Source organism: Carica papaya, chromosome 9, assembly GCF_054855325.1.
Source record: "Carica papaya isolate Zhongbai chromosome 9, ASM5485532v1, whole genome shotgun sequence".
In the NCBI taxonomy this organism is placed as follows: Eukaryota; Viridiplantae; Streptophyta; class Magnoliopsida; order Brassicales; family Caricaceae; genus Carica; species Carica papaya.
The window spans coordinates 6,091,721-6,111,470 of NC_142317.1; the positions used below are offsets into that span (position 1 = coordinate 6,091,721).

General features: G+C 36.9%; 3 protein-coding genes across 4 annotated transcripts; 2 read left to right on the plus strand and 1 right to left on the minus strand.

Annotated features, from left to right (window-relative positions):
- The first annotated feature begins 6,976 nt into the window (after window positions 1–6,976).
- Window positions 6,977–9,175, plus strand: LOC110807752 (uncharacterized). The gene is made up of 7 exons (XM_022032982.2): window positions 6,977–7,083; window positions 7,265–7,436; window positions 7,545–7,594; window positions 7,746–8,046; window positions 8,128–8,316; window positions 8,518–8,700; window positions 8,851–9,175. The coding sequence occupies exons 1-7, from the start codon at window positions 7,067–7,069 to the stop codon at window positions 9,082–9,084; spliced, it is 1,146 nt and encodes a 381-aa protein (XP_021888674.2). The 5' UTR covers window positions 6,977–7,066; the 3' UTR covers window positions 9,085–9,175.
- A 472-nt stretch (window positions 9,176–9,647) lies between these two features.
- On the plus strand, window positions 9,648–11,108 carry LOC110807775 (Rubredoxin-like superfamily protein). Its single transcript, XM_022033013.2, has 4 exons — window positions 9,648–10,006; window positions 10,122–10,180; window positions 10,673–10,790; window positions 10,881–11,108. Exons 1-4 carry the CDS (start codon window positions 9,759–9,761, stop codon window positions 10,957–10,959), a joined length of 504 nt encoding a protein of 167 aa, XP_021888705.2. The 5' UTR covers window positions 9,648–9,758; the 3' UTR covers window positions 10,960–11,108.
- A 376-nt stretch (window positions 11,109–11,484) lies between these two features.
- CRL (crumpled leaf) lies at window positions 11,485–16,239 on the minus strand. Of its 2 annotated transcripts, XM_088211354.1 has the most exons (10): window positions 15,831–16,239; window positions 15,675–15,724; window positions 15,254–15,314; window positions 15,114–15,149; window positions 14,533–14,583; window positions 14,093–14,185; window positions 12,744–12,848; window positions 12,528–12,620; window positions 11,947–11,973; window positions 11,485–11,699 (listed from the first exon to the last, which is right to left on the minus strand). In XM_088211354.1, the coding sequence occupies exons 1-10, from the start codon at window positions 16,002–16,004 to the stop codon at window positions 11,559–11,561; spliced, it is 831 nt and encodes a 276-aa protein (XP_088067480.1). In that variant the 5' UTR covers window positions 16,005–16,239; the 3' UTR covers window positions 11,485–11,558. The 2 variants fall into 2 exon arrangements, with proteins under 2 accessions (XP_088067480.1, XP_021888685.1); XM_022032993.2 differs by lacking the exon at window positions 11,947–11,973 and having other exon boundaries at window positions 15,831–16,236.
- Window positions 16,240–19,750: the final 3,511 nt, after the last annotated feature.

Consider the following 19,750-nt stretch of genomic DNA (forward strand, 5'->3'; position numbering starts at 1 on the left):
ATGCAGTCCCAAGTCGTCAGATGGCTCCGAACAACTCGATCTGTATGCGGTGTGGTAAAAACCATGGAGATCGGCCATGTATGAGTGGCGGTCGGGGCTGCTATCGGTGTGGGAACACTCAACACTTCGTATGGGATTTTCCTCTGCCGAAAGAGCCTGGTAGACCGTCGGTTTAAGGACGAGTGTTTGCCATAACAGCTCCGGAGGCAGCCGCTACCTTAGAAGTAATGCAAGGTATACTTTATATTTCAAATATTCCTACTAGAGTATTACTTAATCCCGGTGCCACACATTCATTTGTATCACCTAGGTTCGCATCTAGGATAGGGATAGAACCTCAGGTGTTAGACTGGGTATTGGTAATATCTACGCTAACTAATGGCACTTTATGTACTGATGTAATGTTTAACTACTGTATAGTAGAAATAGAGGGAAGGAAATTAAAGGTAGATTTAATTTTATTAGACATTAAAGACTTTGATGTAATACTAGAACTAGATTGGCTTGCTGCCCAACATGCTCATATAGACTGTTTCCGCAAGAGGGTAGTGTTTAAGATTCTTAACGAAGAACCTTTTTCTGTATGGGAAAAATCAATGAATAAATAAATATTACGTTAAAATAATGTGTTAGAAAGAATATATGCATGAATTACAACACTATCTATGTCTTTGATAGGGAGCCAGGGTAAAAGGCTTACACTCTAGGAGATACCAGTGGTGAGAGATTTTTCAGAAGTATTTTCGGATGACCTTTCGGGACTGCTATCCAATAGAGAGGTCGAATTCACTATAGAACTCCAGCCTAACACCCAGCCAATCTCCAAGGTTCCATACAGGATGGCGAGGTTAGAACTAATGGAGTTAAGTATACAGTTACAAGAGCTACTGGATAAGAAATTTATTCGGCCGAGTGTGTCACCATGGGGCCTCTAGTACTATTTGTTAAGAAAAAGGATGGGACTATGAGAATGTGCATTGATTATAGGGAATTGAATCAGGTGACAATAAAGAATAAGTATCCGTTACCCAGGATCGACGACTTATTTGATCAGTTGCAAGGGGCACATGTATTTTTCAAAAATAGATTTGTGTTCGGGGTATCATCAGCTACGGGTTAGAGTAGAAGACATCGCTAAAACGGTGTTCCGCACCAGGTATGGGAATTATGAATTTCTGGTGATGCCTTTTGGGTTAACGAATGTTCCTACAGTGTTTATAGATTTGATGAATCGGGTGTTCAGACCCCTACTGGATCGTTATGTCATTGTCTTCATAGATGACATATTGATTTATTCAAGGGATTCGGTGAAACATGCGGAACATCTAACAACTGTGCTAGGGATGCTTCGGAAAGCCAAATTGTATGCAAAGCTCAGTAAATATGAGTTCTGGTTGGATCAGATAGCATTTTTGGGCCATATTGTGTCGAGAGATGGGGTATCAGTAGACAGTGAAAGTAGAAATAGTAGTAAAGTGGGAAAGGCCCAAGACTATAACAGAGATCAGAAGTTTTTTGGGGTTAGCGGGATATTACCGTCAGTTTGTGCAAGGGTTTTCGAGTATTGCAGCACCTCTTACTAGGTTGACAAAGAAGAATGTGAAGTTTGAATGGGATGAGAAGTGTGAGGGTAATTTCCAAGAATTAAAACGCAGACTGACTACTACCCCAATATTGGCCATTTCGTCGGGAGAAGGTGGTTTTGTAGTGTATAGCGATGTATCTCATGTTGGATTGAGTTGTGTATTAATGCAACAGGGAAAAGTTATAGTGTATGGGTCTCGACAATTAAGGACACACGAAAGGAATTATCCAACCCATGATTTGGAACTGGCTACAGTGGTCTATGCCTTAAAACTATGGCGACATTATTTATATGGAGAAACCTTTGAAATTTATACAGACCATAAAAGTTTACAATATCTATTCACACAGCGGGAATTGAATATGTGGCAGTGGAGGTGGATGGACCTGTTGAAAGATTTCGACTGTAGAATCAGGTATCACCCCGAACAGGAAAATATGGCGACAGATACCCTCAGTCGTAAGAGTACTAGGGTGTTAGCTCATTTGATGGTATCTGAGTGGTGTTTACGGGAAGCCATGCAACAATTATGTATTTAGGAAGGGGATAATGGAAGATATGTGGCTAGTTTGAGGGCACAACCTACCTTAGTTCAGAAAATCAGAGAGGGGAAGTTGGTGGACACCGAGATACAGAGGATTTAGAAGGGGGTAGAACAGGGGACAGTGAGAGATTTTGGGGTGAAAGATGATGGGATACTCAGATTTTAAACCAGAATGTGCATTCCCAATGATCGTACGATACGAGAAGAAATACTCAGTGAGGCACATGATACCAAATTTTTCATGCACCCAGGGAGTACTAAGATATACAAAAACTTACAGAAAAGTTTCTGGTGGAGGGGCATAAAGAGGGATGTGGCTGAGTATGTGTCAAGGAGTTTGATATGTTCGCAAGTGAAAGCGGAACATCAGAGGTCTGGGGGGTTGTTACAGCCCTTACCCATACCCAAGTGGAAGTGGGAACATGTCTTCATGGATTTTGTGACCGGGTTACAAGGTAACCGTAAGAAACATGATAGTATTTGGGTAGTAGTTGATCGTCTAACTAAATTTTCTCATTTCTTAGCAATGAAGGTAACTGATTCAGTGGAGCATTTGGCCAGACTGTATGTCAAGAAGGTAGTAAGGTTACACGGCATTCCCGTATCGATTATTTTTTATCAGGATTCCCGATTCACCTCCAGATTTTGGAGAGGTTTGCAACAGGCTTTGGGTACTAAATTGAGTTTTAGCACAGCTTTTTACCCACAAACGGATGGGCAAACGGAGAGGACGATACAGGTATTGGAGGATATGTTGAGAGCCTGTGTCATCGACATTGGGAGGGATTGGGAGGATATACTGCCCTTAATAGAATTTACATACAATAATAGTTATCACACCATCATCGAAATGACTCCTTATAAAGCTCTGTATGGTAGGCCCTGTAGGTTGCCGGTGTGTTGGAGTGAAGTGGGAGAAAGACAGTTGTTGGGACCGAAAATGGTAGAGGAAACTACGGCTAAGGTGCTGGTGATGCGGCAGAATTTACAAGCTGCCCAAATGAGACAGAAGGGGTACACAGACAATCGCAGGAGAGATTTGAGCTTTGAAGTAAGGGATCATGTGTTCCTGAAAGTATCTCCCATGAAGGGTTTATTGAGGTTTGGGAAGAAAGGGAAGCTAAGTCCCCGTTTCATAGGGTCGTTTGAGATTCTGGAGAATGTGGGGGGTGGTTGCGTACAAGGTAGTGCTCCCTCCTCGGTATAGTGAGGTTCACAATGTATTCCACATATCCCTACTACGAAAATATCACTCAGATTCGAATCATATTCTAAGTTATGAATTGTTACCATTGGAGAATGATTTGTCTTATGAAGAGGAACCAATCCGAGTTCTCGAGCGACAAGAAAGGATGTTGAGAAGTAGGGTGATACCTATGATGAAGATATAATGGAGACATCACGCGACTGAGGAGGCAACATGGGAACGGGAGGACGAGATGAGACGAAATTATCCAAGACTGTTTGGAGGTAAGATAACAAAATCTGAGGGACTAAATTTTTTTTTTTTGGAAGTATATGTGTAACTGAAGAAAGAAAGAAAAAAAAAAAGGAAAAAAAAGGGGGGAAACAAGGTCGTTTTGATGAGGCAGGTGAGATATAAATAGAAGACGGGAAAGAAAAGAAAGAAAGAAGGAAAAAAAAAAGAAAAAACAGAGAAGAGAGAGAGCGGGGAGGAGAAAGAAAGAGAAAAGAAGGTTCGAGAAAGAGAGAGATGGGAGTCGGAGCAGAGAGGAACGAGAAGGAAGAGAGAAGAAGAAAGAGAACGGTGATAGTGCGATCGGCGGGAGGAAGGAAGATGGAAATGGAAGGTACGGTAATTTTAAGTTTCCTGTTAGTTGATGTGGATTTGAAAATTTGCTATAGGTGAAGGAGCTGTGTGAACGTGAGTGGAGGTGTATGGAGGAGGTTAGACTACGGAAGGAGAGAGAGAGAGAAAAAATGTGGCGTAGAAGAGAGGTCTGTGAGGGAGAGGTGAGGTTGTGCGTGAGAGAGGGCGTACGGAAGAGGTTAGGCCGCGGGAGGAGAGAAATGAAGGAGTGCGGTGTGTGTGAGTGCGGTCTATAAGGGAGAAGAGTTGTTGTGTGTGTGTAAGGGCGAACGGAGGAGGTTAGGCCGCGGGAGGAGGAAAAAGAAGGAGTGCGGTGTGTGTGAGTGCGGTCTATGAGGGAGATGAGCTATTGTGTGTGAGTGCGGTCTGTGAGGGAGAGGAGCTGTTGTGTGTGAGTGAGGGTGTATGGAGGAGGCTAGGCCGCGAGAGGAGAGAAAGGAAGGAGTGCGGTGTGTGTGAGTGCAATCTGTGAGGGAGAGGAGCTGTTGTGTGTGAGTGAGTGCATATGGAGGAGGCTAGGCTGCAGGAAAAAGGGAAGGAAGATGTGTAGGGTGTGATTGAGGTTCAAGAGAGGGAAGAGATGTTGTGTGATTAGGAATGGAGGTTGGCGGAGGGGACCACGGGATGAGAGTGAGGTGATTTCGGGATTTGAGCGTGGAGTATCTAAAGTAGGCCATGGAGGGGGAAAGAATAAGAGATTTGGGGAGGGATGTAAATATGTGTAAGGGAGGAAGTAGTGCGTGTGGATGTAGAAAGTTTGGGAGGAGGAAAGAGAGGCTGTAGACCGTGGGAATGAAGTGTCAGAATGGAGGTGTGGGGGTGTCTCTGTGTAGGACGAGGGGATGTGTGGGGTAGCTGTGTAGTGTGAGGGTATGGGTCATATATAGGTTGGTATAGCTGTTGTAAATTTGGTAGTTGGCAAGGAAACGTTACAGGTGTGGGTGTGTTAAGTGTTAGTGCGTGCTTTATGGGGAGACGGATGTAGTTTAGGTACACAGGTTAAAAGTATAAGAAAGCTTCAAGATAAGGTGGGGGAGTAAGGACAGGATGATGTTGTGTTGGGTCGGTAGCATCGGGGGACGCCGATATTGGTTGTCGTTATCTAGGAAAAGTAAGTTGATCACTAATGGTGGTGATGGTCGGGAGACTCCAGCGAGAATAGATTTGGTCGCCGATACTGGTGACGGGTGTGAATATTTGTACGCTTGGGGTGACATTGGGGAATGATCACACATGGTATACATGATATTTTGGATACCGGGGTACGTTTTTGTCCTGCGTAGTCCCATAGTGATGACAAGGTAAGCTTAATTTGGGTGATGGGGTACATATAGAAATACTGGATTTTATATTTAGTGCATATCATAATTGTAACTTAATTTTTACTGTACTGAGTTATATGAACTCACCCTCTATTGTTCACTGACGATGTAAGAATGGAGTCCGGATCGGAGTTGCTGGTTTCCGAGCCTAGTGTATAGAGCAACAGAATGAGGATCTTTATAGACAAATTGAATGTGTAAAAGTTGGTAGTAGAGTTGATAGTATGTCTATTGATAGTGTATACGGTTGTATTTCACGTGATGTTACATGTATGATTGCCGATCTATCTTAACTCTGAACAATAGATTGTGATAGTATTTCTATGTGCATGCCTGACTTGAAACGAAATTTCTGTATTTGACTATGGATTTGTTGTAAACTACACCACTAGAAAAAAAAAAACGGGGCGTTACACAACGTCACCTTGCCCTCACGGATCTCACCCATTCACCAACCTCCTCGTTCACTCTCTTCTCCCGCGGCCTTCACCATGTACTCACACTCATGTTACACAAAATAACCACACTCTCTCACGGATCTCTCCTATTCTCCAACGTCTTCATTCTCTCTCTTCCCGCGGCCTCCTCCGTGAGTACCTCCACGATTCCACCTGTCATCCACAACCGCTTGTCTCTACCTCGTACTCTATTGCTCTACATACTAAACGGGACTTAGATTTCTCAACTTAAGATCACAGATTCGAAATCACTCCACACCTATATAAGAACTTAAAATTTTACCGTACCTCCCGTCTCTATTTTCCTCCTTCCCTTGGCTTGCTCCGTCACCGTCCTCTGTCTCCTCCTCTCTCTCTTCTCGCTCCTCTTCTTCTCTCTCTCTCTCTCTCTCTCGAACCTTCTCTTTCCCTCGATCTCTCTTCTCTATTTTCTTTCCTTTCCTCCCTTTTTTTCTTCTCTTTTCTCTTTTCTTTTCTTTCCTCTTTTTTTTTTCTTTTCCTCTTTTCTCTTTTCTTTTCTTTCCTCTCTTCCTGCCCGTCCATCTCAAAACGACGTCGTTTCTTTTTTTTTTTTTTTCCAGTTACTACAGTTACGTTCTCTTAATCAAAATAGTCATGATATGTTAGAAATATCATCTAATTTTTTTACAATAAATAAATTAATAATTTGCAGCAATAATAGGAATAAATTAATATTTTTTAAATATAAAATTAATTATTATATATGAAATGAAACCATATTTTGTATAAATTTATTTATAAATTCACAATTAACTTTAACTATAAGTTATTAAATTACTTTAAAATAATAAAATTAATTTTATCTAAAATTTTGTTATTTTTACTGTTTTTAGTACTAACCTATATATGCTTTAATAAATTTCACAAAATATTTAGATATATTCCGAATCCAGCCTATACATATACATATATATATATATATATAATATTGAATTAGCAATTTCTCATATTCTAAGTTCTACTTACGTGCTAGTTTTCATATTAATGAGATTAGCAAATTGACCAAAACATTTAATAAAAATAAAACAAAGCTACTAACCCTCACGATAGACATTTATCAAATTAATTAATTAATTAATTAATTAATTAATTAAGATAGTAAAATACATAATGTTCACATGGAAAATAAAAATTCTTCATATTCCAGAAAAAAAATATATCAAAAATAAAAATCTTGGCTTCCATTTTAAAGCCATTAAATAGAAGCTTCACAAACCCTTTAAGTGCTGGATTCATAACAAACTCAAAATCAAGAACAAACCAACCACTCAAGTTTTTGTGTATACAACTTCAGAATTCAGAAAGATGCATCCAATTTCGAGGTTGTGATTCATCAACAATTTTAACATCATACATATATAAGTGTATATATATATATACACACACATCTTTAGCTTCACCCACATCGAGATCATTGCATGTATGCATTATATACGGTGAGAGTTGGAGTCATCTGCATTTTGTTTTTTGCTCATTAGAGTTTCTGGGTTTTGTTGAATGCAGAGCCAGAAGTTGTGTGAGTGATGAAAATGGAATCCAGATGAAGAAAACAGTTCTTCATCATCTGTTTGAGCAGCAAGGCCAGAGCCCTTACTTTGATAATCTTTGCCGCCCTGTTTCTGATTTTCATTCACTCATCGCAGCTGGAATTAGAGGTCTCACCACCAATCCATCGGTAAACTTTAAATCTAAACAGATTTAATGTTTCCCTTCATTTTTCTTGTTGTTTCTCTCTGTATCAATCTCATATATATATATATAAATATATGCATATATATTGCAGATTTTTGAAAGAGCTATTACATCATTTAATGCCTACAATACCCAGTTCAGGTAACCTGCAACTGCAAACAAAAACCTAAAATACAAAAATCTCAGTTCATTTTTTGGTTCTTCTTTATAAAAATATAATTAAATCCTGATGGGTTTTTTCTTTGATGTGTTTTCTTTTTTTGTTTTTGTTTTTGTGTGTGATATGGAATAGGGAATTGATAGAATCTGGGAATAATATTGAAGACGCTTACTGGGAATTAGTTGTTAAGGACATTACAGATGCATGTAAAGTGTTTGAATCACTTCATCATCAATCAAACGGGGTTGATGGGTATGTGTCTATTCCAGTTTCTCCGAGATTTTCTAGGGACCCAAACAGGACAACTGAGGCAGCAAAATGGCTATATAAAAAGATCAATTGTCCCAATCTCTACATAAAAATTCCAGCAACAATCCAATCCATTTCATCCATAACAGAGTTGATATCACATGGGATAAGCGTCAATGTCACTGTAAGAACTCAAAATGATTAAATTTAGTTTCAGATTGAAAAATATTTTGATCAATCTTGTGAATTTTCTCAACTTTGTCAGCTCATTTTCTGCCTCACAAGATACGAAGCAGTAATTGATGCTTATATAAAAGGCCTTGAAGCTTCAACATCGACTGATCTGTCAAGAGTGACAAGTGCTTCTGCTTTCTACATCAGTAGAGTAGACAGCTTCATCGACGAAAAACTAGAGAAGATTGGAGGCCCTAAGGCTCTTGCTCTTTGTGGCAAGGTAAAGCTTATCGTTTTATGATCGAGTTTTCAGGAGAACATTAACTAATCCTGTAAATAAATTTGGTATATTTTAGACTTAAATTTTATCTCATGATATAAATTTAGAATCATTCAATCACATTTATGAATCATATCATTTCATCTCTATTCATGGAGCACCTTATAATTAGTGCTGATGATCCGGCAATGTTGTATATAGGGTGCGGTTGCTCAAGCTGTGCTGGCTTATAGGCTTTTTCAGAAGAAATTTTCTGGGAGTAGATGGGAGGCTCTTGAGAAAAGAGGGGCTAAGAAGCAGAAATTGATGTGGGCGTCGGTTAATGTTAAAAATCCAGTTTATTCTGATACTTTATACGTTGATTCTCTTATTGGACCGAACACGGTAATTACAAAAAAAATATTTTAAAAAATTAAAATTAAATTTAAAAATAATTATTATAAAAAATGAAAAACGTAAAATGTGTCACCGTTTAAAATTATTTATTTGATACTTGTAAATAATATTGTTATTATTATTAACTTTTTTTTTCAGATTTCAACCATGCCCGAACAAGCTTTTCTGGCATTCATGGATCATGGTATTGTTGCTCGAACTATCAATGCAAATGTTTCGGAGGAGGCCGAAGCAATTTATAATGGGGTGGAAAAGTTAGGAATAGATTGGGATGGTGTCGGATCAGAGCTTGAAAATCAAGTGTTGGAGACTTTTAACAAGAGCTTTAATAGCACGCTTGAGTTTTTAGAAAAGAAGGCAAAATGTTTCTGAGCCTCATTTCATTGTTCAAGTCAATAATGTTGGTTTCTTCTGTTATAAGTTTGAGACAAGATTTTTTTATTATTCAGAGTAATTAAATATCATATCATTAGAGAGAAATAAATTACCAAAAAAAATATTTAAAAAAAATTGATTAAATTAAATTCAAAGTAAGACAGAGATAAAATTATAATACATTTATATTTCTTAACTCTAAAAATTTAAATAGGTAAATGTTTTATTTTAATTATATTCTCATTTATTAATATTTGGAGATAAATTACAGGAATATGGTCTAAATAAATATTTTTTTAATTTTTTAAAAAATAATTTATTTAATTTAATAAAATTACAACTAAATTTATTAAAATTATAATAATTAAATTAAATTTTATCTCAGTAAATTATTAAAAATCTTAATCAAAATAACATTTTATTATAAATAAGTCTCTTAATTGATAAAACTATCATAATTTAAAGTCCAAAAATAATTATTCCACAAAAAAAAGGTGACCCAAGGAGCTTGTGTGGGGAACATGAAAGCCACGCTTCCACTTCCACATATTTCTAGAACAAGCAATTTACACAATCTCTTCTCTTATCTCCTCATCTTTCATTCTTCTCTTTTCAATTCTCACTTTACAGACTGCCAATCCATCGAACCAGACAAGGGTGGTCTAAAAAAAATGGCCTTGCAGGCACCCGTAGGGCTTCAGCCCACGAAATCTTCATCTCCACCGGCTTCTCCTTTAGCTCCCACTGGCAATGTCGGTCTGCGCCGTCCCATTGATCGTTTCGCTTTGCGATCTTCTTTCTTTTCTTCTCCATCGCTTCAATTGTTCATCTCTCCGAACCAGGCTCAGCCTCTCGCTGCTGCTCCCAGATTCTCCATGCGAGTTGCTTCTAAACAAGCTTACATTTGTCGTGATTGCGGGTACTCTCTCGTTTTCTACTTTATTCATTCTCTGGATTTGTATTTTTACAGTCTGTAGACATTTGAATCAAATCTATTATCTTATTTTCTTGATCTTCCTTCGTTTTGGATGCAGGTATGTATACAACGACAGGACCCCATTTGAGAAACTCGCTGATAATTATTTCTGTCCCGGTAATCATTCCCTCTTCTTCCATGAATTTGTTGAGCAGACTAATTTGAAACTGTAGTGGGTTTGGTTTTGAAGCTAATTTTGCAGCATGTAAAATTTAATTTCTTCAACATAACGTACTTTTAGGCGTTTATGTTAGTAACTTGTAGCTAAGTTTGTTTAGGAAATTAATTTTTTAAGTATAAATTAATACATTTCAATTATTAAGGATAACTTGCAAACCAATAACACATTCAACAATTTAACAAGAAAACAATTTTGGGAAATGATTATTTTTAGTAGAAATTCATAGATTTCGATAATTATGTGACACATGTATACCAATAATAATATCAATAAAATTTTATATTGAACTCAGTAACTTTTATAGAGAAATAGAAATACCAGTTATGCAATTAGGGGATAGAAGAGATGATTGCTTGAGTGAGTGATATAATAAATGGATAGTTTAGCCTCATTTAGTAATAGACTAAGAGGGCATTGGGTATTTTCAGTTTGTGGTGCTCCCAAACGGAGGTTTAGGCCATATCAGCCTGCGGTGACCAAAAATGCAAATGATATAGATGTCAGAAAAGCAAGAAAAGCACAAATGAAGAGAGACGAGGATATTGGGTAAGCAATAGGATTTCCATTTTTTACATTTATAAGTCTTTTCAAGTTTATTCTTTCAATTTTTGACGAGGTAAGTTTGGTTTTGTGCAGGAGAGCATTGCCTATTGCTATCGTGATCGGAATTGTGGCACTTGCTGCTTTATATTACTACGTCAACAACTTAGCATAGGTTTAATCACACCGAACCCCCCCCCCCCCACCCTCACCTTACTATTCTTTCATCTTCTTTGAAATTTTGTATTAATTCCACTGTGCATTTGCGAATTGAAGCTCTTAATCTTAAATGAAATACACCAGCTCAATTAAATGTTGAAATAATTGCTTTGTATTTCTTTCATTTCTAGACTCTTCTTCGAGCAGCATCTAACCTCCCAGTAATGAGCTTCAATGCCTATGGCCAAAGATGTTATTAACTTGATTACTCATGCTCATCAACACCAATTGTCATATTAATACGAAACCATTATACTTTTACTATGTCAAATGTGATGAGCATGTTAAACAAGCAGAAACCAGACCCCGGAAACCATACACCTTCAGAGGGGAGCGTAGGCGTCAATGGCCTGAATGGCTTGGGTGTGAAACTCTGCCCAATTAACGGTAGGGTTGCTGCAGTTCTTTACATGCGCAGACCTGCTCATTGTAACAGGGGTCCTAACCCGGTTATTCTTGATGTTGAAATTACAAAAGAAGATTGGTAGAAAGATAAATATCATTACATTGTTAAAGGAGTTGAAAATTTACAGACATGGTAATAGGTAAAACAGATCATTCTTGCAAGACAAATGAGCCCTCTATTCTTTTATCTATGGACTGTGAAAGAGGGAAATTTAAAGGCGAAAGCATATCATTGAAACTTGAGGTAGGTGCAGGTTTGAACTCGTAAGCACCTTCTTTCACCCCCCATACCTGCGGTAGACATCACAAAGCACTGTCATAAAGCTTTTGTTCTTGAGGAACAAGGAAAAATGAATCTGTACTTTATTCTGTAATAAATTGAACAACTAATTCATTTGTAAATAATTTTTTATTCTTGAATTCTCACATTCCGCGGGAGGGGGGGGAAGAGGGAAACAAGAATCAAGATGTTTCAACCTTATGTTTTTCCAAACTTTCATTCCCAACTCAACCAAGTCTAATAGAATTTAAAGTGCACCTGGTCTGTGGGTGTGCAATTTCCAATCTGGATCAGAAATCCAATCTAGAATTAGACAATTTAATTTGGTCCAGCCTTCACTGAAAATATTAGGAACATTGAAATCTCTAATCCAATCAAAAGATTGGAATTTATTCATTTTTAGTGTTTGTTTACGTTCTCATTTTACATTGGCGGTGATGATATTCTTGTGGTTTTATGATTTTTAAGAGTTACAAAAATATATTCAATTATTATTTGAGTTTGTTTTTAATATTATTTGATGCTAATTCAAAACTAAAATACATCTAATAAAGGGGGAACCAATCAAACTACTTGGGTGGAATATTTCTAAAATTTCATCCACTACTGGGAGAAATATTTCTAAAATTTCAGTCTTTATCCAATTTGATGACACACCAAGTTACCCAACTTTACCAGGAATTTGTTGTGAAAACAAATTTCAGTTTGAAATAATTTTAAACATGAAGATCCAGATTTAAATGAATTTCACATTTTTATATAATTCATTTATTCCAGACATACTAAAAGAATTTTTTCTTGGAGCATGTGAAATTCAAACAAGAACAACTAAACCATACCTGATTTCCATCGTCATCGTAGCCCCTATCCCACATGTGTATCTCACTATTCTTCAAAATTGCAAGTTCAGATGTACAATAGCTTGCCCCATTCTGTTAAAAATAGTATTATTTGAAACTGGCAAGTAAATGTAAAACTGAATATATCTCTCCCCAGCTTATTGGGAATCAGAAACAATGAGCCAACTCAGTACAACAGCATCAAAAGGCACGTACCCATGAATTTGGAAATCCACCTGGGGGAGTTGAACCTTCATATAAGCATCGTTTTCCTCGTTCACACCGCTTGAGATATATTGTTGTCAAATGCTCCGCAATATCCTGCCCTTAATATCAGATTGAGTTTGATTCAAATTTTGTTTTTTCAAGATAAGAAACAAAATCAAATACAAATATGATAAAGATTTGAATAAAAGTAGCATTCGGATTTCAAATCAATCTTATAAAGATGAGACTCAATATGTAAGTAGTTAGTTCAATATATTAAATATATAAAATATAACTAAACTTTACATATTAATTAATCAAGATCTAGGAATAAAATAGAAGTAGATTAGTCTTGAACTATACACAAATAGAAATAGACAAGATGTTAACACTTCAAAAATATCACTATTTTATATCTCAAGAAACGAATATAATGAAAGTAAGTTCTTCACAAGCCATGGTCTGTAAGCTATTAAAAGAAGTCGTTATCTGCAAACTGGAAATGTAGGCAGTTTAACCATAGATACAATCTAAGTATCATGCCCATCTGGTACAAATTTTCAAGGATCCAAGGTAATTGAGCATTTATAGCAAAACTTTATGAACTAAAATAACCAGATGAGACATGTGGAGCATTCAATATTTGAAGAAGTTGTGATTCTCTTATTTAAATCATATGGTCTTGAACCTTCCAGCATCCCCACTAATGAGTTTTAAGAAAAGGCATCATTTACCTAAGAAAAAGATAACCAGATCTCTTATATGCTAAATTTGATATCCCAGCTTCAGTGAAAGTAAACAAATGCAGCAAAAAAACAACCCCATGAAAAATTTGAAGCCAAAATAATCAGAATGATCAGTTCAAACATGTGTCAAAAAGCAAGCAGTTGAACTAGATCTGGCTTCTAGAGTATCTCTTTTCTTCCATGGCTATCTTCAGTCTATCCTTTCTTTTCTCATTTTGACAGTGCGTAACGTGAATGCTATCTGTGTTTATGAAAGCTGTTTCACTTTTAATTCTACCGTTCCCCAAACTTGGTATATAACTATGGACACCAGTGTGTTGAAAAAGATGTGACTAATCTGCCCCATTAGAAGGGAAGCAGGTTGTGAATGGGGGTTCTCCAATCTTCCCATCAATCCTCAAGGTCCTTGAAATAAAAAGTTCAGATGATTTTTTTTTATAAAAAAAAACTATGTTAAAATCGACCATTTAAGCCTCCTTCTGTTGACTTATAACCAGTATGTCTTCAAAATCAAAATGTCAAATAAGAAAATTTAGTCATTGCTGATAAAACCCCATTCATGCACTAGCACAAATACAAGCAAACACAATTATAATGCCACTGAAGACATACACCAATAACTTCTTCAGGCAATGGGCGCTGATCCTTCGAACGATCGCAGAAATTTTTGTACTCCTCCACATCTCTAATAGCATACGAACTTACCTGCCAATTAAAACCAAGTTATGTGGAGACCAGTAACTGCAAGAATGCTTAAGTGATAACAAACTTGCCATTAGTATAACTGTTTCTACTTGCTTAAGAAAACAAATGTATGTATTCATATACAGAGCCTCTCAAATACCTTAGCTATCAAACAATGACAAGATGAACAATAGTAACTAAGATATGAATGCGTAAGTGGGGATAGCCTTCTCAATTATGACGTTTAAAGGAGTCTTAAGCACTTAAAAATCAACACAATGCTTCAATAACAGTTTAATGCAAAAAAGACGTAGCATGATCATATAAATTTTTATGAAAGAGTCATATAGATCAGACCAGAAGCAAACCTCAACGTCACATTTCAACTCCTTGGGACATGGCTTCACCAAATAAAATCTCTGCAACCACATCACTGTTAGAATTATCTAAGCCAGGAGTTCATTTAATTAAAACCAAAGGATCAGAAAATGAAAAAGAACTACATCAGAATTCAGAGTATGATTTGGAAATCAGGAGTATGGTTTCAAAATCTTCCTTAGTGCCCCAGAATGATTTAAGTTCAACTTTTTCTGTCAGGAAGAGTGTCTCCCTGGGATTTGTTAATCAAGAGTGAGAGATAGAGGAAAAGATGAAATGAATCAAGATGCAGAGGCCGATGGGCTGTTTAGTTCCAGAAAATCTTTTTCAGTTTTCTATTTCCAAACAAAATTAGAAAACATTTGTTATGTGTTTTGAAAGTAAGGAGTTCCTAAGGAAAATGTTTTTGTTTGCATCAAAGTAAACATTTTTATCTATTTCCAAAAATAAATACAAAGACGATTTAGAAAAATAAGAAAATTTTCACACAACTGAAAAGCCTCCAAGAGTTTCAATTTCAACTGCTTTCCGAATGCAAAACTAACATGCTAAGTCCCAAAACAGAGCATACCTGCCGAAAAGGCTTCTGAGGAGTTCTCCAAAATGCCTGTTAAAAGGAAAATAAGTATTTTCAAAACTTAGGAACGGCCAAAATTATCTGAAAGTAAAATGTAAGTTGCAATAATGGCTGTTAGCTGTTAGACAACTAACCTGTTCAAAATATAAAACATTTGAACCATCCACCATTTCTGCTGCTGGGCAAGTGAGCATTCTGCCAAAACATAATTCTCTAAATTAAATGTATTTAAAACATTAAAAAGAATGTACAGCACTACTTTTACAACCAAAACTTTTATAAAAAGTACAATTGCCAAGAATTACATCTTACTAATTCGGATATTTGTGAGCGACGGCTAACATTTCTCAAACAATATATGCTCACAGTGACCATCATAAAACATAGACAAACTTCAGTTTTTAAACAATAATCGCTGAAGCAAAGCATTTCAGGCATCGACCTCAACTAAATTCTAAACTTAGAATCACATCAAACATGAGTAATTAAGGCTGCGTGCCGGCTTTTTTGCTCGAATCATAACATTGAAAACTGGAAAATAAGGAAACAACATACCTAATATTGAAGTAATTATCGGGGTCCCTGGATGCTTGCTCCCTAGAAAACTACCACACCAATGAAAACCGAGATTAAATCAGAAAAAGACGTATATTGAAGAAAAAAAAAACAACGAAACAACAAATCGAAAAGAATGAGAGAGGAAGTAAGCACCTTCTCGCCGCTAAGAGAGCGAGCGACGAGGCGAGTATGGTCCCAGCGAGTGGTTGATTTGGTGAGTCTCTTAAGCAGGACAGCGCCGCCAATCAGTAGTAGCGTCTTCACCACCAATCCCCGAGCTCGGCCCCATCCGTTCGAGCCCGAGCCCGAGCCCGAGCCCGTTCCCATTTATTCGAATTCCCTTTCAATTCATCCAGACAACACCATACCGCTCCTTTCACTTCCCAAACAAAGGTGGAGCGGAGTAAATTTCACCAAGTTGAAAACGATGAAAATCGGAATTCGTAAGGCGAACAGATGTTTTGATGGAAGTAGGGATTTTCCTTGCAAGAGGAGGAGGAAGCTACCTTCTAAAAGCCAGTTGATGTTTGTCGCGATAAGAAATGGAATGTTCAGGGCCCTTTACAAAACAAAAAATGTAATTCCAAACAATCCCCAATCAGGAGTGGAGGTGTTTTCAAATTTCGCCACGTCATCACTTGATCATTTTTTTTTAATTAAATTTTCTTTTCCATTCGTTGGTTTTAAATGTCTGTTGACTGTTAACTCCCTCATATAACTTTTTCCTACTTTTCATGCATATATTTTTTAAAATTAATGGCTAATTTTTAAAAATTTAAAATTAATATATATTTTTTTATTTATTTTTATTAATTTTAATATACTTAAGATTTTATGCTCAAAATATTATCAAGAGTGTGTATGTTGTTGTTTATATTTGGTTAGCACGAGCTTATAAGTTTTTTAACAATATTATAAACATATAATCCTTAAGCAACTAGAAACTTATAAATTGAATAGTTTATAAACTTTTATAGCAGTATATTTATTTAAAAATTTGGGTAAAAAATTTTGTAAATACTCGGAACGTTAAAAAAAATAAATTTATAATTTAAATACAGAAACGATAAATAAAGTTAGAATTTATATTTCTTATACAATAATTTAAAATATCCAATAAAATTACAAGAATGTTCATTTTAAAAGATAAATGGTAATTAAAAATATGGCAAAAAAATAAGCATTCTAAGATAATTTTTACTAGTACTTGAAGAGAGTCCGGGTGGTGAACTACCCATAACTCTCTCATTGATTGGGATCTGAATTTTGGTTTTCTTAATTTGAAATGGTTAATGAAATGGTAAACTATACTAACCCAATAAGAATATCACACTAATCACATATACGAAAAACTGAAGATTAGTAAAGTCAAAAAAATAACTAATGGAGTAATTGCTTCAATTAAATACATTTAAATTAAAGACGTTTGTTTGATACTTACCGTAACGAAGTTTTCAAAAAATAACAGATAAAAACTCATATCCATACAACTTTTCATTTTTATGCACAGGAGAATAAGATACGATAATTTTCATTTTTAACTTGCTTATTGGTACCCCTGAGGGTCTATAGAGATGTCCTCCTACTCATAAACTCAATATCCAATTTAAACAATTAACCGGCCGTCCCCATCCCTCATCCAGTAATGGGTGCCAAATATTCCATCGCTTCGATATCCTATTCGGTATAAGGGTGAATCATATCTTCCAAACATTTCTGCTAAGGGACTTCTCGGTCCCGTTTGACTGAGGTAACATTCACGGTAGGATTTTTTATGTACCGTGCTCGTTCGCTCTTTTCTTGGGTACCTAGTAAGTCTTTCACATAAAGATTCTCCATCAACAAAATAAGTAACCACGCATACCACTATCTCATATTACATTTACAGATCAATTAAACTACATTCATACTGACAGTATATAACCGAATAAACTAAATAAATCGATAAAGATATTGAAAATATAAATTAAGAACATGCACCGTATAATAACAAGTAAATAGAGCAGTACATAAAAAAAATAAGAAATCGGGACAATTGTGAACTAACTGGTTCCGCCTCTACTAGTGACCTGTAATTATTTTTAGGGTTCTCTAATTTTTTAAAAAAATAAAAAAAATTATACAACATTAAGCCTCAATTTTTCGTAACGGAGAATAGAGTGTAGGATCTTTACCTAGATCAGTATTTCGAGATGTCGCACTGTTTACTACGCCTCATAACGAGTACCAGGTTTCTTAAATTTTTTATGTAGAATCCTAAACACTCGTCACATACATAAAAATACTCCAAAAATCCAAAATCGGTGTCCAAAATTCTTTTCGGCCAATTTTGGTGTTCTAACATGGCACTGCCGTCGCGTTCCAGCGCCGGCTCCGTTGCCCATGGCGGCAGTTCACCTTGATCTGGCCAGTTTTGGTCAATTTTGGCTATATCAGTGCATAAAAGTATGTTATGGTGCCTCACTTGGCCGAAAAATCATAAAAACCAAACCTATCAGCATTGGGGAGGGGGGGGGGGGCTCAGGGTGGGGCAGCTCTGTCGGTCCTCCTTCGTGGCTGGGATTCTTTCTTTGGCTAACCTGCATAGAAAAAGATGGTGAACACAATAACTGAAAAATCGCGTGAAGTAGAAAGCAGGAAGGCGCTCATCAGAGGGATTTTTGGGTTTTTGTCGCGGCAACTCTGTCCGTCTTTGCTTGCAGTTTTTGACTCATCTGTCATCCCTCTCTTGCTCCAATTTCGCCACAGGAATGCTCAAAATTGAATTTCGGGCAGGTAGGGAGAATTTTTACCTTTTTTTTAACGACTAATAGCGGCTTTGGTGCGGCCGCAGTTGGCAGTCGGCCTCCTTCTCCGAGACTTGTTTTTTTCGGACGAGAGCTGACAACTAGGATTTGGGTTCCCATGCAATGCAAAGTATTTATACTCATCCTGCGTCGATCTGAGCCGTTCATCATGATTGATCTCGTCTGTCCAATCGCGCCTAAGGAAGAAACGAATCTAGATTGTTAATCGCGATTAATCTCATCCCTCCGATCGTATTTAAGGAGAGAACGAATATGAGTTGTCCACGTGCGTGGGATCGATCCTTGACCATCCGATTGCTGGACATGCGGATCGTCTGCGTGACCTCCGGCGTGGCACCGACGTCAATATATCTTGCCATACGGCGTGCTTTGGTTCGTCAGGATTGCTGACTGGATCGTCCTATGTGGTCAAATTTTTTTTTGTATTTTAACCTCATGTTTCTAATTTTTTTTAAAAAAATACCATCCGAACTCAAATTTTTATCTTTTTTTTCAATAATTTGACAAAAATTAAATTAAATTAATATATAAATAACTTTTTATTTATTTTTAAATTGCCAAAATTGATCTTGGGCCAAATTTCAAGCTCGAGTATTATAACTCTCCCCCCTTAAGAAGAAATTTGGTTCCTTAAATTTATCACCCTCTCACTTAGTCAAACAGTTGGGGATACTAGGTTCAGACGTTCGATTCTAACTCTTTCAACCATACTCCAATATAGTCATATCACCTTATACTAGGTGTGCAAACTCTATTTTCTTCAAATATTAGAGGTGCTTTAGGAGGTACTCTACATTGAAGGTCATCAGAAACTATTCCTTAGTGACTAGAACGGACATGGTGGCCTGCTTGAGCTGCCACCAGCGGCCTATCTCTCCCACAAGCATGTAGGTGGCAAGTACAACTTTTTGTTCGGGAACCACCCCAAGAGTCGCGAAGGCCTTTTCTGTCTCAATTAACCAATATTCGGTCTCTTCAAAAGAGGATGTCCCTGCATAGGTAGATGAATTTAGTTTATTGTACTTTTCAATGTATATTGGGTCCATGATAGGTGGAACTGTATCTCGTAGAAGAGGGACTGCATTGTGCTGGAGAAAAATCGGGTGGCACTGTGATGGTACGGGGATGATATGTTGAAGGCATTAGATTATACTGTGGCGGTATCAGATGATGTAGTTGAGGCACTGAATTGTACTGTGGTGGTGCTGGATGGTACGGTGGAGGAACAGGGTTGTATTGGGGTGGCTGTGGATCTTCCCACTGTAA

What these genes read in the sequence shown, in the direction of transcription:
- LOC110807752 (XM_022032982.2), top strand. An exon ending in GTCTCACCACCAATCCATCG is followed by an intron (nt 7,437 to 7,544) that starts GTAAACTTTAAA and finishes TATATATTGCAG; the next exon opens with ATTTTTGAAAGAGCTATTAC. An exon ending in GCCTACAATACCCAGTTCAG is followed by an intron (nt 7,595 to 7,745) that starts GTAACCTGCAAC and finishes GATATGGAATAG; the next exon opens with GGAATTGATAGAATCTGGGA.
- LOC110807775 (XM_022033013.2), top strand. Translation starts at nt 9,759, where the DNA reads ATGGCCTTGCAGGCACCCGTAGGGCTTCAGCCCACGAAATCTTCATCT. An exon ending in TACATTTGTCGTGATTGCGG is followed by an intron (nt 10,007 to 10,121) that starts GTACTCTCTCGT and finishes TTTTGGATGCAG; the next exon opens with GTATGTATACAACGACAGGA. An exon ending in AAGAGAGACGAGGATATTGG is followed by an intron (nt 10,791 to 10,880) that starts GTAAGCAATAGG and finishes GGTTTTGTGCAG; the next exon opens with GAGAGCATTGCCTATTGCTA.
- CRL (XM_088211354.1), bottom strand. Translation starts at nt 16,004, where the DNA reads ATGGGAACGGGCTCGGGCTCGGGCTCGGGCTCGAACGGATGGGGCCGA. An exon ending in ATGTTTTATATTTTGAACAG is followed by an intron (nt 15,150 to 15,253) that starts GTTAGTTGTCTA and finishes TCCTTTTAACAG; the next exon opens with GCATTTTGGAGAACTCCTCA. An exon ending in TGCCTGAAGAAGTTATTGGT is followed by an intron (nt 12,849 to 14,092) that starts GTATGTCTTCAG and finishes TATTAAGGGCAG; the next exon opens with GATATTGCGGAGCATTTGAC.